Source organism: Blennius ocellaris (assembly GCF_963422515.1).
Source record: "Blennius ocellaris genome assembly, contig: SCAFFOLD_34, whole genome shotgun sequence".
Taxonomy (NCBI): Eukaryota; Metazoa; Chordata; class Actinopteri; order Blenniiformes; family Blenniidae; genus Blennius; species Blennius ocellaris.
This window is the reverse complement of record NW_027662125.1, coordinates 90,761-118,615: the sequence shown is the minus strand read 5'-3', so window position 1 is coordinate 118,615 and position 27,855 is coordinate 90,761. Positions and strand designations below refer to the sequence as shown.

Here is a 27,855-nt window from a genome sequence, read left to right as displayed (position 1 = left end):
TGGAGCTTGTAAAAATACCCAGAAGGCAACAGTTAAAGAAGAAATTATCTGAACATTTCATTGTATTTTGTACCAGAAAGCGTTGTTAGAATTGGCTTTAAGTTGAGATTCTTGTCATCTTCAGTAGTAATTGTTTGGTTTTGTGAAAATATCAATAATTTCATCATATATACTCTGCGGCATAACAAAAACCATCTTTAAAGTTTCATTTCTAAGGTTATTGTGACACTATTTTAACAGTCAGCCCACTGGAGGTGAAATTGGAATTTTTCTGGCCCCTGAGCTAAAATGTGTTTGACTCCCCTGGATTAGAGGATATTTGAGGTTTTAAGTTATCCTGTGTTCTCTTTGACTATGTATGGAATGCATGTGGTCTGATGAAGTAATTCACTGGACATGTGTTGGAGTTCACAGCACCATACATTACCTGTGACATGTGTCAGCCTCCTCTCCCTCCAAGTTTGTTATGTTTGTTGCTCTTCCCTGCTTCTCTGGTATTCTTTGTTTTTCACCATCGTTGAAGGCCTTCAAGTCTATTCCCGGAAAGATTTTCAATTGTTGGGTTTTCCTCAGTTAAAGTGCCATGAGCCCACTTTGCTCCAATTGTTGCAATACTGTACAAATCAAACTGAACTGGACACCTCCAAACAAATGTTTGTGCACATGTCTGTTTGCAGATGTCCATGCTGGAGGTTTACAATGAGACCTTGAAGGATCTTCTCACCAAAAGTCCCAATGCTTCACTGGATGTCCGAGTCCAGGGCAAGTCAGTGGTAGTCCCAGGACTGACCCAAGTCCAGGTCCAGACCGAGGCTGAGATCCGGGCCGTTATGGAGATGGGTGAAAGGAACAGAAAAATTGCTTCCACTAAGATGAACACGCAGAGGTTTTGTGAATTCACTGCAGATCTATAAACCTGCATAAATGTTTCTATTGATTGTGTAACAATCAATAAAACAAACATGTTTGTTTGTGTTTGAACAAACTTAAAGTTGCAAGCAGCCTTGAACGGGTCTTCGCTACTTGCAAGTCTCTGACTGAGACTGTCAGTCAGTGAATGTCTGTCATTTAATGAAGCAAGTGAAATTTGGGTTCATTCAGAGCATTGGCAGGTTATGTAGACAGTACTTCCTGTTTCCAGCAGGCAGCGCTATGTGTCATGGTCGTAATCATCAAATGGCTGTGATCAGATCTGGACTCTTATTCAACATGTAAAGTTTGAGGGCAAGATGACTATGTTGGGGGTATTAAATGATCATGTTCAAATTAGGCCTTATGAACCACTGTCTTTAATTTCTGAAGCCTCTAGATTACAGGTGGGCAATCCTGGTCCTGGAGGGCCGCAGCCCTGCAGGTTTTAGATGTCTCCTCACATCCATACAGCAATGAGTGGCTCCTTGTCCAGCTTTCTGCAGAGCCTCATCATGATAACAGGTGTGTTTGAGCAGGGAAACATCTAAAACGTGCAGGACTGCGGCCCTCCAGGACCAGGATGCCCCCCCCCCCCCCGCACTAGATGGTGCTGTCTGCTCAACAAATGTTTGAAAGCACACCTCATTGCCAGTCTTCAGCCTCTATCTTAAAACCAAGAGCGCCATCTGGTGGAGTCAGAAAATAAAGAAAGTTGTATGGAACATATTTTGACCGGTTTTTGGATTTAGTAGGAAACGGTTCGTTGTTAACGTCCCAAAATGTAGTGGCTTGATCCTTGGAAGATGACAAATAATCCCTGAAGACCTCATGCAATTCAAGTGAACATTTTTTGCAAAAAGTTGGTCAAAACCATCCATCCATCCATCCATCCATCCATCCATCGCTCTTCGGCCAACAATGTATGTATGCATTTTACCAACTTTTCGCAAAAACTATTTACCTGAATTGCATAAAATTCTCAGGGATGATTTGTCTTTATCCAAAGATGGTTTTTTGTGCAATTGGGTCAAAGGTCAAGGTCATGAAGGGGTAAAAAAACTATTTTCATCATAATGTGATTAGTTTTAATCCGATTGATGTCAAACCAACGGCGAAGCGTTCTGTCTCCTCTGACATGACACAGTGACATCATTACCCTGGTTAGTAGTTGGGGATCAATGGTTGGGGGGTCACAGGGAAATGTTTTAAATGTGTGTACATCAGTGTACATCAGTGTACATCAGTGTCAACCTGTGGAGGAGTGGTACAAGTTTCAATAACCTTGTAATCCATTGTTTTCCATGGTCTGTGCTCCACTGGTCTAGTTTAGTTTAGCAATGAAAGCACACACACACATGCAGCAGAGAACTAGTCTCTGTAAACATTAACAATGGGGGAAATGCAGATATTAAGGGTTTTCTTTTTTTAAAACTCTGTCCACAACATCCAACAGATGTAAAGAAGACTGAGTGATCAAAATAAAAACCAAAAGCCTCCAGTCATTTGTCAATACTTCAGTGTTGATGCTGATTCAGACTTGTGTTGTGAGAAGAATTCAGAATCCCAATGTCTTATTTACTCTGGCAGCTCTCGCTCTCACCTGCTGGTGGCGCTGGAGGTGGAGATCAGCGACAAAGTGTCTGGGCTGACGTCCCGTGGCACGCTGACCTTGTGCGACCTTGCTGGATCAGAGCGGCTCTCAAAGACAGAAGCAGAAGGACAGAGGCTGGTGGAGGCCGCCGCCATCAACAAGTCACTCACAGCACTGGGTCAGGTACCCATCAACTCTCCTTTATTCAATCTTTATTTATAAAGCACATTTAAAAAAATCCAAAAGGTAACCAAAGTGCTGTACATCAAAAACATCAAATAAAATTAATAAAATAATTCAAAGTTAATTCAAAAAGCACAGAAGAGACAAGGCATAAAACATAGAAAACATGTAAAACAAACAAACAAACAAGCTTACTACAAGTTATATGATATCAAACAAGATGAAAATAAGTCAAGGTGTACTAAAAGCCAAAGAATAAAAGTGGGTTTTATTCTTTATTCATCCGTGTTGAGCCCAACCCATGGAGCAATACTCCCAACATTTACTTTTCTGCACAGACTTTGGTTCATTGCACAGATTGCAAGTTTCTGATCCCATTCATTGTCAATAGAGACAATGTGAGGCACAGCACGTTGAGTTTTATTGAGTTTTAGAGATTATTTTGTCGTGAGAAGTGAATTTTTCAATCGATACAGAAGACACATAGCTTAAAAATATTTTTAAAAAGAGCATTTCTGGAGGCTGGTATTAGACAGTTGCTGCTGCAGAGTGTGAAGTGGTTATGTAGTGGGATTATAGTCTCAGTGTATTTAACCCTGTACATGTGATCGTCTCCAGATCTGTGTCAGACTGACAAATAGCGACGATGGAATCACAGCTGTGGAAGCTGAAAGATGTTATTGTGGTGTTTCAGGTGTTTGGAGCTCTGAAGTGCAACGCACTCCACATCCCCTTCAGGAACTCTAAACTCACTCAGCTCCTGCAGCCCTGCCTCAGCGGAGACGCCAGAGTACGACTCTTCACCTCCTCCTTTGCTTTTACAGCAGACCTGACAAATCATACATTGTAGTTTAACTTGATCTGGTACAGAGATCATAAACCAGAGTTTCATTATTAAATTACATCAGCAGGAGGAAGATGCTCTATAACAGGGGTGTCGAACTCAGATCCTCAGAGGGCCGAAGCTCTGCACAGTTTCCACGTTTCCCTCCCTGAATGTCCTGATGCTTCATCACCACCTTCAGCACAATGCCAGATAACCAGCTGCTCGTTGCAATCAGCTGTGTGGAAGCAGGGAGACATGGAGAACCTGCAGGGCTGCGGCCCTCCAGGACCAGAGTTTGACACGTGTGCGCTATAATCTGATGTTAGAGGAGGAAGACGCCGTATAATCTGATGTTAGAGGAGGAAGACGCTGTATAATCTGATGTTCGAGGAAGATGCTCTATAATCTGGATTAGAGGAGGAAGATGCTCTATAATCTAATGTTAAAGGAGGAAGATGCTCTATAATCTGGATTAGAGGAGGAAGACGCTGTATAATCTGGTGTTAGAGGAGGAAGATGCTCTATAATCTGATGTTCAAGGAAGATGCTCTATAATCTGGATTAGAGGAGGAAGATGCTCTATAATCTGATGTTAGTGGAGGAAGGTGCTCTATAATCTGGATTAGAGGAGGAAGATGCTCTATAATCTGGATTGGAGGAGGAAGATGCTCTATAATCTGATGTTAGAGGAGGAAGATGTTCTATAATCTGGATTAGAGGAGGAAGATGCTGTATAATCTGTTAGAGGAAGACGCTCCATAATCTGATGTTCGGGGAAGATGCTCTATAATCTGGATTAGAGGAGGAAGATGCTCTATAATCTGGATCAGAGGAGTAAGATGCTCTATTAACTGATGTTCGAGGAAGATGCTCTATAATCTGATGTTCGAGGACGATGCTCTATAATCTGGATTAGAGGAGGAAGATGCTCTATAATCTGATGTTAGAGGAGGAATATGCTCTCTTACTCCTCCCCTCTCTAACACCTCGTCCTCTCTGACCTCTCCCCTCTATGACTCCTCCCCTCTCTAACACCTCATCCTCTATGACGCCTCCCCTCTCTGACCCCTCCCCTCTCTGACCCCTCCCCTCTCTAACACCTCGTTCTCTCTGACCTCTCCCCTCTATGACTCCTCCCCTCTCTAACACCTCATCCTCTGTGACCTCTCCCCTCTATGACTCCTCCCCTCTCTGACCCCTCCCCTCTCTAACAACTCATCCTCTATGACCCCTCCCCTCTCTGACTCCTCTCCTCTGCAGTGTTGCGTGTTCATCAATGTGAGCCCGGACGCAGCCGACGTGGTAGAAACTGTGAGCTCGCTGCAGTTCGGTTCCACCATCCGACAGGTTGCTCTGGGCAGAGCAGCTCAGAACATCGGACCAGCCAGAGGCAGCAAGATGGCCAAATGAAAGGCGAGCTTCGTCATCATCATCATCGTCATCTGGATTATTTCGCAGCTCGGGGGCCTGCAAGGGGTTTCTCTTTCGAGCAGTTCATCTAAGACCTAAACTAGCTGTGCCTGGACAGAACAGAGTAGAGGTGTGAATCATTGAACACAGATTTATAATTTGACAGTTGTGAGGGCCCTGGTGGGAGGATTCAAACATTTCAGCATTTATGTATGAATATTACAAATGTGTACAACCATCTTAGAGCAAGACAGCAGAAGAGATGGAGAATTGTGAGGAAAGTTACTGGAATGTGCAGCTATTAGAAGATGTTTTTTAAAGATACGACCGTCAGGACTGTCTTCATCTGTGTGTTTCTGTACTTCTTGTTTTATTTTGTATTCGTATGTGATCTTCATCTCCTCTCACTTGTTCGGCCTGTGATGCATCTGTTTCACTCCCAGTGTCTCTTTCTCTCCCTTCACACGCGTCCTGTTTCTGTCTGTTTCACTCCCAGTGTCTCTTCCTCTCCCTTCACACGTGTCCTGTTTCTGTCTGTTTCACTTCCAGTGTATCTTCCTCTCCCTTCACACGCGTCCTGTTTCTGTCTGTTTCACTCCCAGTGTATCTTCCTCTCCCTTCACACGTGTCCTGTTTCTGTCTGTTTCACTCCCAGTGTATCTTCCTCTCCCTTCACACGTGTCCTGTTTCTGTCTGTTTCACTTCCAGTGTATCTTCCTCTCCCTTCACACGTGTCCTGTTTCTGTCTGTTTCACTCCCAGTGTATCTTCCTCTCCCTTCACACGCGTCCTGTTTCTGTCTGTTTCACTCCCAGTGTATCTTCCTCTCCCTTCACACATATCCTGTTTCTGTCTGTTTCACTCCCAGTGTATCTTCCTCTCCCTTCACACGTGTCCTGTTTCTGTCTGTTTCACTCCCAGTGTATCTTCCTCTCCCTTCACACGCGTCCTGTCTGTTTCACTTCCAGTGTATCTTCCTCTCCCTTCACACGTGTCCTGTTTCTGTCTGTTTCACTCCCAGTGTATCTTCCTCTCCCTTCACACGTGTCCTGTTTCTGTCTGTTTCACTCCCAGTGTATCTTCCTCTCCCTTCACACATATCCTGTTTCTGTCTGTTTCACTCCCAGTGTATCTTCCTCTCCCTTCACACGCGTCCTGTCTGTTTCACTTCCAGTGTATCTTCCTCTCCCTTCACACGTGTCCTGTTTCTGTCTGTTTCACTCCCAGTGTATCTTCCTCTCCCTTCACACGCGTCCTGTCTGTTTCACTTCCAGTGTATCTTCCTCTCCCTTCACACGTGTCCTGTTTCTGTCTGTTTCACTCCCAGTGTATCTTCCTCTCCCTTCACACGTGTCCTGTTTCTGTCTGTTTCACTCCCAGTGTCTCTTCCTCTCCCTTCACACGTGTCCTGTTTCTGTCTGTTTCACTCCCAGTGTATCTTCCTCTCCCTTCACACGTGTCCTGTTTCTGTCTGTTTCACTCCCAGTGTATCTTCCTCTCCCTTCACACGCGTCCTGTCTGTTTCACTTCCAGTGTATCTTCCTCTCCCTTCACACGTGTCCTGTTTCTGTCTGTTTCACTCCCAGTGTATCTTCCTCTCCCTTCACACGCGTCCTGTTTCTGTCTGTTTCACTCCCAGTGTATCTTCCTCTCCCTTCACACGTGTCCTGTTTCTGTCTGTTTCACTCCCAGTGTCTCTTCCTCTCCCTTCACACATATCCTGTTTCTGTCTGTTTCACTCCCAGTGTATCTTCCTCTCCCTTCACACGCGTCCTGTTTCTGTCTGTTTCAGTCCCAGTGTATCTTCCTCTCCCTTCACACGCGTCCTGTTTCTGTCTTTCACTCCCAGTGTATCTTCCTCTCCCTTCACACGCGTCCTGTTTCTGTCTGTTTCACTTCCAGTGTATCTTCCTCTCCCTTCACACGTGTCCTGTTTCTGTCTGTTTCACTCCCAGTGTATCTTCCTCTCCCTTCACACGCTTCCTGTTTCTGTCTGTTTCACTCCCAGTGTATCTTCCTCTCCCTTCACACATATCCTGTTTCTGTCTGTTTCACTCCCAGTGTATCTTCCTCTCCCTTCACACGTGTCCTGTTTCTGTCTGTTTCACTCCCAGTGTATCTTCCTCTCCCTTCACACGCGTCCTGTCTGTTTCACTTCCAGTGTATCTTCCTCTCCCTTCACACGTGTCCTGTTTCTGTCTGTTTCACTCCCAGTGTATCTTCCTCTCCCTTCACACGTGTCCTGTTTCTGTCTGTTTCACTCCCAGTGTATCTTCCTCTCCCTTCACACGCGTCCTGTTTCTGTCTGTTTCACTCCCAGTGTATCTTCCTCTCCCTTCACACATATCCTGTTTCTGTCTGTTTCACTCCCAGTGTATCTTCCTCTCCCTTCACACGTGTCCTGTTTCTGTCTGTTTCACTCCCAGTGTATCTTCCTCTCCCTTCACACGCGTCCTGTCTGTTTCACTTCCAGTGTATCTTCCTCTCCCTTCACACGTGTCCTGTTTCTGTCTGTTTCACTCCCAGTGTATCTTCCTCTCCCTTCACACGTGTCCTGTTTCTGTCTGTTTCACTCCCAGTGTATCTTCCTCTCCCTTCACACGTGTCCTGTTTCTGTCTGTTTCACTCCCAGTGTCTCTTCCTCTCCCTTCACACATATCCTGTTTCTGTCTGTTTCACTCCCAGTGTATCTTCCTCTCCCTTCACACGTGTCCTGTTTCTGTCTGTTTCACTCCCAGTGTATCTTCCTCTCCCTTCACACGTGTCCTGTTTCTGTCTGTTTCACTCCCAGTGTCTCTTCCTCTCCCTTCACACATATCCTGTTTCTGTCTGTTTCACTCCCAGTGTATCTTCCTCTCCCTTCACACGTGTCCTGTTTCTGTCTGTTTCACTCCCAGTGTCTCTTCCTCTCCCTTCACACGTGTCCTGTTTCTGTCTGTTTCACTCCCAGTGTATCTTCCTCTCCCTTCACACGTGTCCTGTTTCTGTCTGTTTCACTCCCAGTGTATCTTCCTCTCCCTTCACACGCGTCCTGTTTCTGTCTGTTTCACTCCCAGTGTATCTTCCTCTCCCTTCACACATGTCCTGTTTCTGCCTGTTTCACTCCCAGTGTATCTTCCTCTCCCTTCACACGTGTCCTGTTTCTGTCTGTTTCATGCAACCAGTGAGGAATTTACTTTTGTGACTTAACCTCCTTTCATGGAGACTAAAGTGATTTATTTTGGCTGATATTGTGTTCTTTGGCTGAAAACATCTGGTTCAGGTGAACCAGGTTCCTGGTGTGGAAGACAGACCAGAAACATCTGGTTCAGGAGAACCAGGTTCCTGGTGTGGACGACAGACTAGAAACATCTGGTTCAGGTGAACCAGGTTCCTGGTGTGGTCCACAGACCAGAAAGATCTGGTTCAGGTGAACCAGGTTCCTGGAGTGGACGACAGACTAGAAACATCTGGTTCAGGTGAACCAGGTTCCTGATTTGGTCGACAGACTAGAAACATCTGGTTCAGGTGAACCAGGTTCCTGGAGTGGATGACAGACCAGAAACATCTGGTTCAGGTGAACCAGGTTCCTGGAGTGGACGACAGACTAGAAACATCTGGTTCAGTTGAACCAGGTTCCTGGTGTGGTCCACAGACCAGAAACATCTGGTTCAGGTGAACCAGGTTCCTGGTGTGGTCCACAGACCAGAAAGATCTGGTTCAGGTGAACCAGGTTCCTGGAGTGGTACACAGACTAGAAACATCTGGTTCAGGTGAACCAGGTTCCTGGTGTGGAAGACAGACCAGAAACATCTGGTTCAGGTGAACCAGGTTCCTGGTGTGGAAGACAGTCCAGAAACATCTGGTTCAGGAGAGCCGGGTTCCTGGTGTGGTCCACAGACCAGAAATATCTGGTTCAGGAGAACCAGGTTCCTGGTGTGGTCCACAGACTAGAAACATTTGGTTCAGGAGAACCAGGTTCCTGGTGTGGTCCACAGACCAGAAACATCTGTTTCAGGTGAACCAGGTTCCTGGTGTGGAAGACAGACCAGAAACATCTGGTTCAGGAGAACCAGGTTCCTGATGTGGAAGACAGACCAGAAACATCTGGTTCAGGTGAACCAGGTTCCTGATGTGGAAGACAGACCAGAAACATCTGGTTCAGGTGAACCAGGTTCCTGGTGTGGAAGACAGACCAGAAACATCTGGTTCAGGAGAACCGGGTTCCTGGTGTGGTCCACAGACCAGAAATATCTGGTTCAGGAGAACCAGGTTCCTGGTGTGGTCCACAGACTAGAAACATTTGGTTCAGGAGAACCAGGTTCCTGGTGTGGTCCACAGACCAGAAACATCTGTTTCAGGTGAACCAGGTTCCTGGTGTGGAAGACAGACCAGAAACATCTGGTTCAGGAGAACCAGGTTCCTGATGTGGAAGACAGACCAGAAACATCTGGTTCAGGTGAACCAGGTTCCTGATGTGGAAGACAGACCAGAAACATCTGGTTCAGGTGAACCAGGTTCCTGGTGTGGAAGACACACCAGAAACATCTGGTTCAGGTGAACCAGGTTCCTGGTGTGGACGACAGACAAGAAACATCTGGTTCAGGTGAACCAGGTTCCTGGTGTAGACGCCCCTGAGTGTACTTAAAATTGTGGGTGGTGCAAAGTGGGGTGGGGCCAGACTGCAGTTGAGAATCCTGAAACCCCACCTTCGGCACTGCCCACTGGTCCATGTTGTTGAGTGAGGTAAGGTGAGGCAAGATAGGGGGGACACAGCCTCCTATGATCCAATATTCTAATGGAGGGAGATCAAAGAGGAACGGGAACCTTTGATATTGACACACAGTGACTGAAACTACTTCCTGCAGGATTTAGAAATAAAGGAAGGTTGGATGTTGGTCTGTATTTTACTAAGACTCCTGGGTCAAGGTGTGTTTTTAACAAGAGGTTTAACACCAGCAACCTTAAAGGCTTGTGGTCCATAACCTGTTATTAGAGATACGTTGATCTGATCTAGTATTGATGTACTAATCACAGGGAAAATATCTTTAAACAGTTTAGTGGGTATTGGGTCCAGTAAGCAAGTTGTTGGTTTAGATGAATCCACGATTGAGTAGAACTCTAGGACTTATAGAGTGAAGCTGGATCACTGGAAGTCAGGCTCCTCTTATGAATCTAAAGATGTTGTTTGATCTGCGACTGCACTGGGCAGTGGGTCGTTAATTTGATCCCTCATAGTTAGAATCTTGTTATTAAAAAATGTACAAAGTCATTACTGCTCAGAGTTAAAGGGATATTAGGCTCGACAGAACTGTGACTTTTTGTTAGTCTGCCTATAGTATTGAAGAGAAATCTAGGATTGTTCTCTTCTATTAAGGAGGAATTGTAGGCGTTTCCTGTTTTGCGTAGGATTTTTTTTATAGATGAACAAACTTTCTCTCCAGGCTGTTAGACATACTTCTGAGTAAAGAACCATTTCTTCTCTAATTGTTCTTCTGCTGGATCCATGATGGTATTGAAGTCAACACTGGTGGGAGAACTTCCATGAACTTGGTTACAGCATTGTCTGATAAATATATTGTGTATTTTCAGGGGCTATAAAGCCAGTTAATGTAAATTTGAATGATATCAGGAAGTGACCTGACAACAGAGGGTTGTGGGGAAAAACTGTTAATTGATCAATGTACATACTGTAAGTGAGAACAAGATCAAGTGTGTGATTAAGATAAGTGTGTGTCCAGTAATGTGCTAAATGCTGTTAAATGTTCAGGCTGTCATTGTCAACATCGACATGAATATGCATTTAAGACCCATTTTTAAATATATGTCAAACAAATTTCACCATTTTAAATAAATATCTAGAGACCAAAATCATCAGTGGACAATTCAGCCCTGATGTGTTGAGTGATCTGTGTCTGATCACTCAACACAGTGAGTGTTGCGTGTATCCTGTCCACGGAGTACTGCAGGGTCAAACTGCACTGGAAAGGTTGTGTGTATCCTGTCCACGGAGTACTGCAGGGTCAAACTGCACTGGAAAGGTTGTGTGTATCCTGTCCACGGAGTACTGTAGGGTCAAACTGCACTGGAAAGGTTGTGTGTATCCTGTCCACGGAGTACTGTAGGGTCAAACTGCACTGGAAAGGTTGTGTGTATCCTGTCTACGGAGTACTGCAGGGTCAAACTGCACTGGAAAGGTTGTGTGTATCCTGTCCACGGAGTACTGCAGGGTCAAACTGCACTGGAAAGGTTGTGTGTATCCTGTCCACGGAGTACTGCAGGGTCAAACTGCACTGGAAAGGTTGTGTGTATCCTGTCCACGGAGTACTGCAGGGTCAAACTGCACTGGAAAGGTTGTGTGTATCCTGTCCACGGAGTACTGCAGGGTCAAACTGCACTGGAAAGGTGTTTTTGGAAGAAGGCAGTGGACGTGTGCTCCTCACCTGCAAACACAAGCATCACACATGAAGACTTCAGGACTTTAATGACACGCTGCCCCCTTCCGGGCTGAACAAGGCAAGGCGGAGCAAGTCCTCCTGAAGAAACATGGGGGAGGAAAGTAGCAGCAAGACGCAGAGCAAAGGTAGGACATACAAAGTAAGGCATCAGGAGGAACAGTCTTCAAATGAGCATCATCCTCCTGTGGAACCCTGAAGGTCCAGCTGAAGGTCTAGCTGAAGGTCTGAAGGGCCAGTGGTCTAGCTGAAGGTCTAGCTGAAGGTCTGAAGGGCCAGTGGTCTAGCTGAAGGTCTAGCTGAAGGTCTGAAGGTCCAGTGGTCTAGCTGAAGGTCTAGCTGAAGGTCTGAAGGGCCAGTGGTCTAGCTGAAGGTCCAGCTGAAGGTCTGAAGGTCCAGTGGTCTGGCTGATGGTCTAGCTGAAGGTCTGAAGGGCCAGTGGTCTCGCTGAAGGTCCAGCTGAAGGTCTGACGGTCCAGTGGTCTAGCTGAAGGTCCAGCTGAAGGTCTGAAGGTCCAATGATCCAGCTGAAAGTCTGAAGGTCCAGTGGTCTTGCTGAAGGTCCAGCTGAAGGTCTGAAGGTCCAATGATCCAGCTGAAAGTCTGAAGGTCCAGTGGTCTTGCTGAAGGTCTAGCTGAAGGTCTGAAGGTCCAGTGGTCTAGCTGAAGGTCCAGCTGAAGGTCTGAAGGTCCAATGATCCAGCTGTCGGTCTGAAGGTCCAGTGGTCCAGCTGAAGGTCTAGCTGAAGGTCTGAAGGTCCAGTGGTCCAGCTGAAGGTCCGGTGGTCTTGCTGAAGGTCCAGCTGAAGGTCTGAAGGTCCAGTGGTCCAGCTGAAGGTCCGATGGTCTAGCTGAAGGTCCAGGTGAAGGTCTAGCTGAAGTCCTGCTTCACCTGCTTCATCCTCAGTGGTCTCTCTGGTCCCATGTCCAAGACCCTTCCGGAGTCCAGGTCCTGGTGCTAAAGGGTGGCCAGGATTCTGAGGAAGGAGATGAGGAGGACGCAGAAGGACTGTCCAACTCCGTAGACCAGGGCCTCCAAGGAGATCATGGTCTTCCCTGCTGCTTGTTACACACCGGCTATGGCTGCACCTGCAAGACATCAGCATTAACACTGAGGGAGCAGCATGACCACTGAGAAACACCAATATTAACACACAGAAAGACAGCAGCATTAACGCAGAGAGACAGCAGCATTAACACACAGAGACAGCAGCATTAACACAGAGACAGCAGCACTACCACAGAGAGACAGCAGCATTAAGACACAGAGACAGCAGCATTAACACAGAGACAGCAGCACTACCACAGAGAGACAGCAGCATTAACACAGAGACAGCAGCATTAACACACAGAGACAGCAGCATAAACACAGAGACAGCAGCACTACCACAGAGAGACAGCAGCATTAACACAGAGACAGCAGCACTACCACAGAGAGACAGCAGCACTAACACACAGAGACAGCAGCACTACCACAGAGAGACAGCAGCACTACCAAAGAGAGACAGCAGCATTAACACACAGAGACAGCAGCATAAACACAGAGACAGCAGCACTACCACAGAGAGACAGCAGCATTAACACAGAGACAGCAGCACTACCACAGAGAGACAGCAGCACTAACACACAGAGACAGCAGCACTACCACAGAGAGACAGCAGCACTACCAAAGAGAGACAGCAGCATTAACACACAGAGACAGCAGCACCACCACAGAGAGACAGCAGCACTACCACAGAGAGACAGCAGCATTAACACAGAGAGACAGCAGCACTACCACAGAGAGACAGCAGCACTACCACAGAGAGACAGCAGCATTAACACAGAGAGACAGCAGCATTAACACAGAGAGACAGCAGCACTACCACAGAGAGACAGCAGCATTACCACAGAGAGACAGCCGCATTAACACAGAGAGACAGCAGCATTAACACAGAGAGACAGTAACATTAACACACAGAGACAGCAACATTAACACAGAGAGACAGCAGCATTAACACACAGAGACAGCAGCATTACCACAGAGAGACAGCAGCATTAACACAGAGAGACAGCCGCATTAACACAGAGAGACAGCAGCATTAACACAGAGACAGCAGCATTAACACAGAGAGACAGCAACATTAACACACAGAGACAGCAACATTAACACAGAGAGACAGCAGCATTAACACACAGAGACAGCAGCATTACCACAGAGAGACAGCAGCATTAACACAGAGAGACAGCAGCATTAACACACAGAGACAGCAGCACTACCAAAGAGAGACAGCAGCATTAACACACAGAGACAGCAGCACTACCAAAGAGAGACAGCAGCATTAACACAGAGAGACAGCAGCACTACCACAAAGAGACAGCAGCACTACCACAGAGAGACAGCAGCATTAACACAGAGAGACAGCAGCATTAACACAGAGACAGCCGCATTAACACAGAGAGACAGCAGCATTAACACAGAGAGACAGCAGCATTAACACAGAGAGACAGCAGCACTACCACAGAGAGACAGCAGCATTACCACAGAGAGACAGCAGCATTAACACAGAGACAGCCGCATTAACACAGAGAGACAGCAGCATTAACACAGAGACAGCCGCATTAACACAGAGAGACAGCAGCATTAACACAGAGCCAGCCGCATTAACACAGAGAGACAGCAGCACTACCACAGAGAGACAGCAGCACTACCACAGAGAGACAGCAGCATTAACACAGAGAGACAGCAACATTAACACAGAGAGACAGCAGCATTAACACAGAGAGACAGCAACATTAACACAGAGAGACAGCAGCATTAACACAGAGACACAGCAGCATTAACACAGAGACAGCAGCACTACCACAGAGAGACAGCAGCATTAACACAGAGACACAGCAGCATTAACACAGAGAGACAGCAGCACTACCACAGAGAGACAGCAGCATTAACACAGAGACACAGCAGCATTAACACAGAGAGACAGCAGCACTACCACAGAGAGACAGCAGCATTAACACAGAGAGACAGCAGCATTAACACAGAGACAGCAGCATTAACACAGAGAGACAGCAGCATTAACACAGAGAGACAGCAACATTAACACAGAGAGACAGCAGCATTAACACAGAGAGACAGCAACATTAACACAGAGAGACAGCAGCATTAACACAGAGACACAGCAGCATTAACACAGAGACAGCAACATTAACACAGAGAGACAGCAGCATTAACACAGAGAGACAGCAGCATTAACACAGAGATAGCAACATTAACACAGAAATAGCAACATTAACACAGAGAGACAGCAGTACTACCACAGAGAGACAGCAGCATTAACACAGAGACAGCAGCATTAACACAGAGAGACAGCAGTACTACCACAGAGAGACAGCAACATTAACACAGAGATAGCAGCATTAACAGAGACAGCAGCATTATGGTGCAGTGGCACAGTGCAAACAGTTTGTTTGTCAAAAATAATCAACATTTGATGCAGTTTGCATGAGCAGAGTTCTCAGAACAAACACGTTCTGCTCGTTCTTCCTAGAGTGACTGTAAACAAAGGCATTGCTCCAACAACAGACTGTAAACAAATGCATTGTAGCAACAAAAACAGACTGTAAACAAATACATTGTAGCAACAACAACAGACTGTAAACAAATGCATTGCAGCAACAACAACAGACTGTAAACAAAGGCATTGCAGCAACAACAACAGACTGTAAACAAAGGCATTGCAGCAACAACAGACTGTAAACAAAGGCATTGAAGCAACAACAACAGACTGTAAACAAAGGCATTGCAGCAATAACAACAGACTGTAAACAAAGGCATTGCAGCAATAACAACAGATTGTAAACAAAGGCATTGCAGCAACAAAAGACTGTAAACAAAGGCATTGCAGCAACAACAACAGAGTGTAAACCAAGGCATTGCAGCAACAACAACAGACTGTAAACAAAGGCATTGCAGCAACAACAACAGACTGTAAACAAAGGCATTGCAGCAACAAAAGACTGTAAACAAAGGCATTGCAGCAACAACAACAGACAGTAAACAAAGGCATTGCAGCAACAACAACAGACAGTAAACAAAGGCATTGCAGCAACAACAACAGACAGTAAACAAAGGCATTGCAGCAACAACAACAGACTGTAAACAAAGGCATTGCAGCAACAACAGCAGTCTGGTCCATTCATCATCCACCCGTTCAGACTTACTGGTGAGGACTCCGCCCAGCAGGGGTCCCACGAAGCCCATGAGCAGGACAGCGATGGGCAGGAAGCAAGCCACTTTGTGGCGGCGCAGCGTGGCAAGGCAGAGCAAGGCAGCCGGCAGGTGGAACACCAGCGACGACACGGTGGCCCACAGGAACACTCCGTACCACATCTCTGTCCACACACACACACACACACACACACACACACACACACACACACACACACACACACACACACACACACACACACACACACACACACACACACACACACACACATAGCAGCGTCAGGCCACCTGCCTCAGCCCTGTAGGAGCTGCTCTGCTGAGCCCTGTAGAAGCTGCTCTGCTGAACCCTGTAGGAGCTGCTCTGCTGAACCCTGTAGGAGCTGCTCTGCTGAACCCTGTAGAAGCTGCTCTGCTGAACCCTGTAGAAGCTGCTCTGCTGAATCCCGTAGGAGCTGCTCTGCTGAACCCTGTAGAAGCTGCTCTGCTGAGCCCCGTAGAAGCTGCTCTGCTGAACCCTGTAGGAGCTGCTCTGCTGAACCCTGTAGGAGCTGCTCTACAGGGACCCTTGGACCTGTGAACAACTTATCTTTCACTAAAATTAAATCTATTCAGATTTGAATTCTTTATATTTGGTCTGAGGTGAAATTGATGAAAATTAACTGAATCAGTCCAACTAGTAATTTATGGTTGAATGTTGAACTGGCTGATGTTTCTCTCATGAGAGGAAGAAAGGAACTGTTCATAATGATCTTCTTGTCACGGCTGGGGGCCGGCGTGTGGAGTGTCCTGAACCCAAAAGCAGACCTCAAGCAGAAAGTTGTTTGCAAACAGTAAATGTTTTATTGAGGGAACAGGGAAAGGGGAGCTGGAACGGTGACGGGACCCGGGTAACTCCGGGGAGCCTCTTGGAACCGGGACGGGACCCGGGGGAATCTCAGGGGGGCCTCTTCCCACATGGAAAGAACCTATATGAGGATATATGCACATATATGAAATCTATATGCAGCATATATGCACATATATGACAATATATATGCTGTATATATGCACATATATGCACATATATGACAATATATATGCTGCATATATGCACATAAATGCTGCATATAAGCACATATATGACCATATATATGCTGCATATATGCACATATATGCACATATATGCTGCATATATGCACATAAATGCTGCATATATGCACATATATGACAATGTATGGGCTGCATATATGCACATATATGACCATATATATGCTGCATATATGCACATATATGCTGCATATATGCACATAAATGCTGCATATATACACATATATGACAATGTATGGGCTGCATATATGCACATATATGACAATATATGCTGCATATATGCACATATATGCTGCATATATGACCATATATATGCTGCATATATGCACATATATGCACATATATGCTGCATATATGCTGCATATATGCACATAAATGCTGCATATATGCACATATTTGACAATATATGGGCTGCATATATGCACATATATGACCATATATATGCTGTATATGTGCACATATATGCACATATATGACAATATATATGCTGCATATATGCACATAAATGCTGCATATATGCACATATATGACCATATATATGCTACATATATGCACATATATGACCATATATATGCTGCATATATGCACATATATGCTACATATATGCACATAAATGCTGCATATATACACATATATGACAATGTATGGGCTGCATATATGCACATATATGACAATATATGCTGCATATATGCACATATATGCTGCATATATGCAGCCCATATATTGTCAAATATGTGCATATATGCAGCATTTATGTGCATATATGCAGCATATATGCACATAAATGCTGCATATATGCACATATTTGACAATATATGGGCTGCATATATGCACATATATGACCATATATATGCTCCATATATGCACATATATGACAATATATATGCTGCATATGTGCACATATATGCACATATATGCTGCATATATGCACATATATGACAATATATATGACAATATATATGCTGCATATATGGAAAGTCCCACATGGACAGAACCTATATAAACATATATGTTTTAATATAGGTTTTGATATAGGTTTTGAATATATGTGACACGTATAAAATTGGCCATTTTCCTATATTTTATGCACATATATGGACCTATATGCACAGATAGGTACATATTTTTAGATATATATATATATAGCTCAGGTGGCAAGGCAACGGACTGGTGCACGGGAGACCCTGGTTCAATTCCCGCTAGGGTCACTGAGCAAATAACAGCATCCGGTGTGGGCCCACATGGAAAGAACCTATATAAAGGTTAGGATATATGTGGCATATATAAAATTGGCCATTTTCCTATATCTTATGTACATATATGTGTGCATACATGGGCACATATAGGTGTGCATATATGGGCACATATAGGTGTGCATATATTGGAACATATAGGTGTGCGTATATGCGCATATAGGTTTGGAATATATGTGACATATATAAAATTGGCCTTTTCCTACATGTTATGTACATATATGTACATATATGTGTGCATACATGCACATATAGGTTTGGCATATATGTGAAATATATAAAATTGGCCATTTTCCTATATGTTATATACATATATGTGTGCATACATGCGCACACATATGTACATATATGACAATATATATGACAATATGTATGCTGCATATATGGAAAGTCCCACATGGACAGAACCTATATAAACATATATGTTTTAATATAGGTTTTGATATAGGTTTTGAATATATGTGACACGTATAAAATTGGCCATTTTCCTATATTTTATGCACATATATGGACCTATATGCACAGATAGGTACATATTTTTAGATATATATATAGCTCAGGTGGCAAGGCAACGGACTGGTGTACGGGAGACCCTGGTTCGATTCCCGCTAGGGTCACTGAGCAAATAACAGCATCCGGTGTGGGCCCACATGGAAAGAACCTATATAAAGGTTAGGATATATGTGGCATATATAAAATTGGCCATTTTCCTATATTTTATGTACATATATGTGTGCATACATGGGCACATATAGGTGTGCATATATGCGCATATAGGTGTGCATATATGGGCACATATAGGTTTGCATATATTGGAACATATAGGTGTGCGTATATGCGCATATAGGTTTGGAATATATGTGACATATATAAAATTGGCCGTTTTCCTATAAGTTATGTACATATATGTACATATATGTGTGCATACATGCGCATATAGGTTTGGCATATATGTGAAATATATAAAATTGGCCGTTTTCCTATATGTTATGTACATATATGTACATATATGTGCGCATGTATGCACACATATATGTATATAACATATAGGAAAACGGCCAATTTTATATATGTCACATATATGCCAAACCTATATCAAAACATATATGTTTATATAGGTTCTTTCCATGTGGGTTGGAACCGGTACGGGACCCGGGGGAATCTCAGGGGGGCCTCTTGGAACCGGGACGGGACCCGGGGGAATCTCAGGGGGGCCTCTTGGAACCGGGACGGGACCCGGGGGAATCTCTGGGGGGGCCTCTTGGAACCGGGACGGGACCCGGGGGAATCTCAGGGGGGCCTCTTGGAACCGGGACGGGACCCGGGGGAATCTCAGGGGGGCCTCTTGGAACCGGGACGGGACCCGGGGGAATCTCTGGGGGGGGCCTCTTGGAACCGGGACGGGACCCGGGGGAATCTCTGGGGGGGCCTCTTGGAACCGGGACGGGACCCGGGGGAATCTCAGGGGGGCCTCTTGGAACCCGGACGGGACCCGGGGGAATCTCAGGGGGGCCTCTTGGAACCCGGACGGGACCCGGGGGAATCTCAGGGGGGCCTCTTGGAACCCGGACGGGACCCGGGGGAATCTCTGGGGGGGGCCTCTTGGAACCAGGATAGGACCCGGGGGAATCTCTGGGGGGCCTCTTGGAACCGGGATGGGACCCGGGGGAACTTCTTGGAGCCGGGACGGGACCCGGGGAATCTCTGGGGGGCCTTCTTGGAACCGGGACGGGACCCGGGGAGACCTCTTGGAACCGGCGTCGGAACAGGAACGGGAACGGGAACGGGAACCACCCCGGGGAGGACACTCACTCCCCGGGGAGGACAACACCGACTCACCTCCACACGGAGTGAAGACTAGGCAATCCTCTGGCACCGGACCCTCCTCCCTGCAGGGCTTAAGACTGCTTGACAATCAAGTAGCTGATTGCCTGCAGGAGTGCCAGAGAGGATCCGGTGCTGGAGCGAGGTGTGTGACTCCTGACACTTCTTACATTATAAAGTCTGTAATCATCACAACTGATAGCTCAAGCGCATTAAATTGTCATTCATCTAAAACCATGTTATTTTCATCAAATAATTCAGACTCAACCCCTGAAGGAAGCAGTCTCGGTCCAGCTGCACATGGAAACTGTATTCTTACAGCACTGCTGGAAAGGCACAGAAAAGAAATCTGAAATGATGAAGTAAGGTTCAACATTACGCTGAAAAGCGGAACTGATAAAGTGTCCAGGTGAAGCAAAATGCTAACTAGCTTAGCACATTACAAAGGAAATAGGTTTAAACAAGTTTCATATTGTAACTGTACCAAACTGTTCACACACGAAGCCTTTTAACTCACAACAGCAGTAAAAACAAACGTTTATTTAGCCTAAAAAACAATATTAAAGACATTATCGTCACCTGAGAAGTCGCTAAGAGACGTGTTGTTTCCTTGGTTCGTGTCGTTTGTCCTCGGCACAAAGTTCAAATCTGGAATCTGCTTGAAAAAGCCAGTCTCCTGATATTTGTCCTGCATGTCTGAAACTGTTTCCACAACAGAAGAGAGATATGAATCTATTAATCTGCGTCTTTCTTCCACCTGAAGCGGAGCAGCATCGACCCAACTGAGCTAGCTGTAAACACGGTGACGTCAGGACGCTGGATCCCGGTGACCGCCATCTTGGATGGGTCTACAATAGACAATATACAGAGAAGCTTCATCGACTCACGCCGCCGATCGTAGCTGACGTAACAGAACGACGCCATCTTGGATAGGTCACGCTGCGCCTCAAGTACATTGGTTTTCTACTGAGGAAGGTGTCGTCCAACTATAATCACCACTCGCCGAAATTTCACACACGAAAAGTATGTGCTTTTACGTTGAAATAATTTGTTTTATCCTTCTTTACAAAGACTGACATGTCATTAATAAATGTGTAAATTAAGAAACTGATCATTTGGAGTAGTTTCTCGCTCATACACGTGGAAACACCAATAACACATATATTCACATATTTGTTTTTGTGAGCAAAATATATTGCCAAATCTACTGTACCCAAATATACTCAATGCTGATTTGCAAAGAAAATAAATGTCCAGATCATGACTTGTGTGTGGCTTCATTCCTGAGTGCTTGAAACGATCTTAAAGTCTGCTCCACACTCACACTTTTAACACCCAACCTAACGGTATTCAACACTGGAGTTCCGGTTGCAAAGTATTTGCATTTAATCTGCTTTAATTAAATCATGACATGACAAGAGCTGGTGACTGATCACTTCCGATAACAAGTAGTAAAACTTCCTATCATGTACTTACCAGTGGCACCAGAGGGGTGAGGTTTCAGGCCTCGCACCAGCCACTCCATTTGCCAAACCTTACCAAGGTGATTGGTAGATGTTGCCCACATGTTGGAAACGCTTCACTGCAAAGATCTGGGGTCCGTTTCACGAAGCAGGTTTAAGAAGCCATGGGCTTAACACCGAGCTCTGAATTGAGTTACACTGAGACAGAAAACGCGGAGTTTTCGGTTTCACGACGCCGGATTTTGATCAGTTTGATGAACTCGGAGTAGTTTCACCTGGAGTCAAGCGCGTGCACCACGACTCTAAAAAGACCGCATCAATGGAGCCCCGATTCAACGAGTCACCATGACAACTGAGACGCAGAGGGCGGAGTTTTTGACGCCAGTGGAGCAGGAAGTATTGATCCGATCATATGGCGAATATGAACATATAAAAAAAAAAAAATGCAACAGCGCAGCGGCTGCTAAAGAGAGGGAGGCGGCGTGGAAGAAGATTGCTGCTCAAGTGAATGCGTAAGTTCAAACGTCTTTGTCATCGCAACATTATTGCAAGGGAATACTGCTTGATGGTAGCTTATTAATTTATTTCTTTTGGGTGCAATTCCGCGGGGGAGAAGCGCTCTTGGCAGCAGCTGAAAGTGAAATATAAAAACATTGTCCAATCGGGTAAGACCGCTGCCAATTTAATTGTTAATCAATACATTTCTTAACGTAATTTCGATCATGTGTGACATTGTACAGTAAATATCAAGTGGCCATTGGACTGTGCAGGTGTTTTATTCCCAACATAATGCTGTTTTCAAACACATAAATGTCTTCTCACCCATATCATGTGCTGTCAAATAATTAAGGCTGAACTAAGACAGACTTTACTCAGCCAACAGAAAGAAGGCAGATGTAAAACAGGTGGAGGCCCAGCACCTCCACCTTTAACAGAGGCAGAGGAGCCCTAAGCCAGAATGTTGGGAGGCCAGTGGCTAAGGGAATCCCTGGAGGAGCTCCTCTTCAGACCTCACCCCTCAAGATACCACTTCCTTCATAATATATAATATGCCGAGGCCTATATATCTCTTTAAGCCTCCTTTTGTTCATCTTTATTTCCCCATCATGTCTTTTTTTTGTCACCCAAACAGATTGGGATGGTGCTCTCTGCCTGCTGGACCCCCTCATGCCACAACATACCTTGTACGTAGGCAACACTCCAAAGATCTTGCAAAATGGTAGATTAAATATACTGAAACATATTCATGTAGGATGAAGAGTACAGGAAACCCTGTCTGCTGCCTTTACAGAGGAGGATCCACAAAGGCCTGTAGAGGTATGATAGTTCTCATCCTGTTTACATTTCTGAAACATTGTGGTGGAATAAAGAGTGATATTTTGTCTACACTGAAGTATTGACACATTATTTTTAACAGGGCCTGGCTGGGCAGCAGCAGGAGGGTCCCTCAACAGCCACTGCAAGGACTGACACAGTGAGACAGATGTTCAGTAAACACCAGAGGTTCATTCTGTGGAATTCATGTCCAACTGTAATAATTGAATGTCCTCCTTATGTCTTCCCAGTGATCTGTAAAACAGATCTATAGACTCCACCTGCTCCTGAAGTTGGAAAAACTGGAGCACAAGTTAAGGGTGGGTGTACAGTCCCAGGTGAATTATGCTAACTACTAACTACATTAACTAAACTAGCGCTTGTATTTGTAGGAAATAAAAAAGACCAAATTAATTGTGCATCATGTCTTTATTTGGTGGTGGTGGTGGTGATCAGACCCCGAAGTGATGATGGCAGATGGTGTCTCTGACAGCTCTGCCATTTACAAGGAAACGCAGCACAACACACAATATCTGCTATGACGTCAGGGCAAGGCTCAGCTGGTGATGTTGCTAATGTACAGAGCGATTAAACTGTGGATGTACATAATGGTCTCGGCAGTAAAACGGTACCGCTCAAAAAGGAAGGTGTCTGCAAATGTCTGATGATGCAAATATTATCTGCGAATATTAAATTCTCGGCGAAGTAATGCTGCGCCTTCATCAATCGGATCATTATCAAAAGCACATTCCATATTGAGGGAATAAAGTTGACGTCTAATTTGCCTCGGGAATAAGGCACTGCAGAACTGTTTCACCAAAACTCCCCCGCTGAATGAGGAAATGAAATCCCGTGTCCGTCTGAAAGGGGGCGGAGCCAGAGCAAAACTCCGTGTTCACTGACAATAACCTGCTCCCGACCAGGTTAGTTCTAGAGCGTCTGTTGCCCCGGTAACTGACCGGGAGTTGACGTTACACCGCTTCGTGAAACAGGCTTGAGTTACCCCGCTTCCTCCGGTTTGAGTTACCTCCCTTTGTGAAACGGAAAATCCCGCATTTCCCTCAACTCGGTGTTCAATAACCTGGGGTAATCCTTAAACCTGCTTCGTGAAACGGACCCCTGGTCCAAAGTGTCACCATGACTTTATGCAGTGGCTGCAGATTGGTCACTTCACCAAAGGTCTCTGCCGGATGGAGTCCAGAGAACTTGTCATGCTCCAGAACTCTGACATCATTTAAACTTGAATTGAGAAAGTACTAATTTGTTCTAATGAAATAAAAACTTTATTCCAAAATCACTCTATATCTCGTGTGGAGCATCATTTCGGCCACTCCTAATGAAATGAAAATAGCAGTCAAATCCAGCATAATAAAACAGGTTGAAACTGCTTAAACCTGATAAACACTTCATGTTTAAACTTGAATAGTGAAAGTACGACTATGTTCTAGTAAAATACAAACTTTATTCTAAAAACCAACTCTCAAGCTCCTCATCCTATCTCTAAGGGTGCGCTCAGCCACCCTACGCAGGAAGCTCACTTCAACCGCTTGTATCCGGGATCTCGTTCTTTCGGTCATGACCCATAGTTCATGGCTGTGGTGGAGGCAATAACTCGGGTCTGGGAGGAGTTTGGAGAGGCCATGGAAGAGGACTTTCGGTCTGCCCCGAGGAAATTCTGGCAAACCGACTCCATGCTCCGGGAGCATGGAGTCCGGGGCCCTTCATCCCTGCAACATCGCGTGACGTGGGGACGGTACCTCTGGACAGGCAGAATGGGGTCATGGTCCCTCTCTTCAAGGAGGGGGATCGGAGGGTATGTTCCAACTACAGAGGCATCACACTCCTCAGCCTCCCCAGGAAAGTCTATTCCAGTGTACTGGAGTGGAGGGTCCAGCCGTTAGTCAAACCTTGGATCCAAGAGGAATAATGCGGTTGTCGTTCTGGTCGTGGAACACTGGACGAGCTCTATACCCTCCACCAGCTACTTGAGGGTTCATGGGAGTTTGCCCTACTAGTCCACATGTGTTTTGTGGATCTGGAGAAGGCGTTCGACCGCGTCCCCCGAGACATCCTTGGGGGGGTGCTCCGGGAGCATGGAGTCCGGGGCCCTTTGTTAAGGGCTGTTCGGTCTCTGTATTCCCGGAACAGGAGTTTGGTTTGCATTGGCGGCAATAAGTCGGACCTGTTTGCAGTGGTTTCACCTGATCCGCCAGTGGCAGACAGAAAAAAGCATTAGCCAAATCTATACAAGAGAAAAATCTATGTTCAGGTGAGAGATGTGACAACGCAGTTTTGAGATGTCTGGAATCTCGTTCCTCTGCACATGTTGCCGGGACCGGCAGCCAGGGGGGACTCGGCTGAGATCCTCAACACCAGCCCCTGGGTACTTCTCAGGGTGATAAAGAGGAAGTGGTCCGAGCCCAGGTGAACGGGTCGATTTAAGGTCGTCGAGAGGACGTCTCACGCTGTTCGGCTGAGTGACAAAGGCTCCCCAGGAAAGTCTATTCCAGGGTACTGGAGAGGAGGGTCCGGCCGTTAGTCGAACCCTGGATACAAGAGGAACAATGCGGTGCCATCTGTCGCAGTGTACTCTGGTGGGAGAACCACATCGCACTCTTCAGGAGACCTCCATCCATCTGAAGCAAGTTGCCCCTGGATCGGCTGATCCAGGAGACAGCTCCACACGTCAAAGGGCGGAATAATCCCTGTACACCGAAGTAAGAAGAACACAGAGAAGTAGACGACAGCAAGGGAGGAGGTGAAATAGCGCTCCTCTCTGTTCATGTGACGTGCCAAGTCCATCCATCCATCCATCCATTTTCTGCCGCTTATCCGGGGCCGGGTCGCGGAGGCAGCAGTCTGAGCAGAGTTGCCCAGACTTCCCTCACCCCAGACACTTCCTCCAGCTCTTCCGGTGGCACCCCAAGGCGTTCCCAAGCCAGCCGAGAGACATAATCCCTCCAGTGTGTCCTGGGTCTGCCCCGAGCCCTCTTGCCGGAGGGACATGCCCGGAACACCTCCCTTGGGAGGCGTCCCGGGGGCATCCAAAATAGGTGCCCGAGCCACTTCAGCTGGCTCCTCTCGATGTGGAGGAGCAGCGGCTCTAGTCCGAGCTCCTCCCTGGTGGCTGAGCTCCTCACCCTATCTCTAAGGGTGTGCCCAGCCACCCTACGAAGGAAGCTCATTTCAGCCGCTTGTATCCGGGATCTTGAACGATATCCCCAGTTGAGGTCAACAGCTCCCCACATCCACTGTAAACAGTGTTGGTGGAGAACTGCTTCCCCCGCCTAAGGCGCCGGACGGTTTGCCAGAATTTAATCGGGACCGATCGAAAGTCCTCCTCCATGGCCTCTCCGAACTCCTCCCAGACCCGAGTTTTTGCCTCCACCACAGCCCAGGCTGCGGCTCACTTGGCCTGCCGGTACCTGTCGATTGCCTCAGGAGTCCTATGAGCTAACAGTGCCCGATAGGACTCCTTCTTCAGCTTGACGGCATCCCTTACTTCCGGTTTCCACCACCGGGTTCGGGGATTGCCGCCACGACAGGCGCCAGAGACCCTGCGGCCACAGCTCCGAGCAGCAGCTTTGACAATGGAAGTGGAGAACATGGTCCACTCAGACTCAATGTCTCCAGCCTCCCTCGGGATCTGTGAGAAGCTCTCCCAGAGGTGGGAGTTGAAAACTGCGCGGACGGAGGGCTCGGCCAGATGTTCCCAGCAGACCCTCATAACACGTTTGTGCCTGTCGAGTCTATCCGGCCTCCTCCCGGTCCAGCGCATCCAACTCACCACCAGGTGGTGATCAGTTGACAGCTCTGCCCTTCTCTTTACCCTAGTTTCAAAGACACACGGCCAGAGATCAGATGACACGACCACAAAGTCTATCATTGACCTCCGGCCTAGCGTGTCCTGGTGCCACGTGCACTTATGGACACCCCTGTGCTCAAACATGGTGTTCGTTATGGACAAGCTGTGACTGGCACAGAAGTCCAATAACAGAACACCTCTCGGGTTCAGATCGGGGAGGCCGTTCCTCCCAATCACCCCCTTCCAGGTCTCACTGTGATTGGCCACGTGGGCGTTGAAGTCCCCCAGGAGAACAATGGAGTCCGCAGTTGGGGCACTATCCAGCACCCCTCCCAGGGACTCAAAGAAGGTTGGGTAGTCTGAACTGCTGTTCGGTGCATTGGCCGAGACAACAGTCAGAGACCTGTCCCCTACTCGAAGGCGTAGGGACGCAACCCCCTCGTTCACTGGGGTGAACTGGAGTTCACCCCAGTGAACGAGGGGGTTGCGTCATGTGTTGGAACACATGACGGCTGAGCTGCGGGGCAATCAGCAAGCCCACTCCAGCCCACCGCCTTACACTGCGGGCAACTCCAGAGCAGTGGAGTATCCAGCCCCCGTCGAGGAGCTGGGTTCCAGAGTCGAAGCTGTAAGTGGAGGCGAGCCCGACTATATCTAGACGGTATCTCTCAGCCTCCCTCACAAGCTCGGGCTCCTTCCCCCTCAGCGAGGTCACATTCCATGTCCCAATAGCCAGATTCTGTGGCCGGGGATCGGGTCGTCGAGGCCCCTGCCGTCGACTGCCCCCCAATCCACAATGCACCCGACCCCTACGGCAGCCTCTGTAGGTGGTGGGCCCACCGGAGGGGCAAGTCCCCCGACAACATAGCTCCGAGGGTCATTCGGGTGCTCAAACTCCCCCACCACGACAAGGTTGCAGTTCAAGGGGGAGTCACCACCGTTTAAAAGTTTTGTATGTTGCTATTTGAGTATATGATTGTTGCTTTTGCTTACATTTGACCTCTATTATACGAAGAGTGCCTCATACTGTATTGACACTAATTATTGACCTCTGGGGTCAGAGGTGAAAAGGGGAATTGAAGGAATATAGTGGTTAAACATTTGTGTCAGGAGTCACACACCTCGAGTCGGTGTTGTCCTCCCCGGGGAGTGAGTGTCCTCCCCGGGGTGGTTCCCGTTCCTGTTCCGACGCCCGGTTCCAAGAAGTCCCCGTCCGGGTTCCGTCCCGGTTCCAAGAAGTCCCCGTCCGGGTTCCGTCCCGGTTCCAAGAAGTCCCGTCCGGGTTCCGTCCCGGTTACAAGAAGTCCTCGTCAGGGTTCCGTCCCGGTTCCAAGAAGCTACCCGTCCGGGTCCCGTCCCGGTTCCAAGAAGTTCCCCGTCCGGGTTCCGTCCCGGTTCCAAGAAGTTCCCCGTCCTGGTTCCGTCCCGGTTCCAAGAAGTTCCGTCCCGGTTCCAAGAAGATCCCCCAGGGTCCCGTCCCGGTTCCAAGAGGCCCCCCAGAGATTCCACCGGGTCCCGTCCGGGTTCCAAGAGGCCCCCCAGAGA

At 46.9% G+C, this 27,855-nt stretch overlaps 1 protein-coding gene and 1 pseudogene across 2 annotated transcripts; one reads left to right on the top strand and one right to left on the bottom strand.

Moving 5' to 3' along the window:
- Positions 1 to 1,954: 1,954 nt before the first annotated feature.
- LOC308148263 (uncharacterized protein) lies at positions 1,955 to 4,922 on the top strand (the record flags this gene model as incomplete). Its single annotated transcript, XM_080521708.1, has 4 exons — positions 1,955 to 1,962; positions 2,500 to 2,686; positions 3,381 to 3,476; positions 4,773 to 4,922. 4 exons carry the CDS (start codon positions 1,955 to 1,957, stop codon positions 4,920 to 4,922), a joined length of 441 nt encoding a protein of 146 aa, XP_080377834.1.
- A 7,391-nt stretch (positions 4,923 to 12,313) lies between these two features.
- Positions 12,314 to 20,422, bottom strand: LOC308148261 (transmembrane protein 170A-like; annotated as a pseudogene). Its single transcript has 3 exons — positions 20,308 to 20,422; positions 15,559 to 15,729; positions 12,314 to 12,444 (listed from the first exon to the last, which is right to left on the bottom strand). The product of its transcript is annotated as a transmembrane protein 170A-like (transcript).
- Positions 20,423 to 27,855: the final 7,433 nt, after the last annotated feature.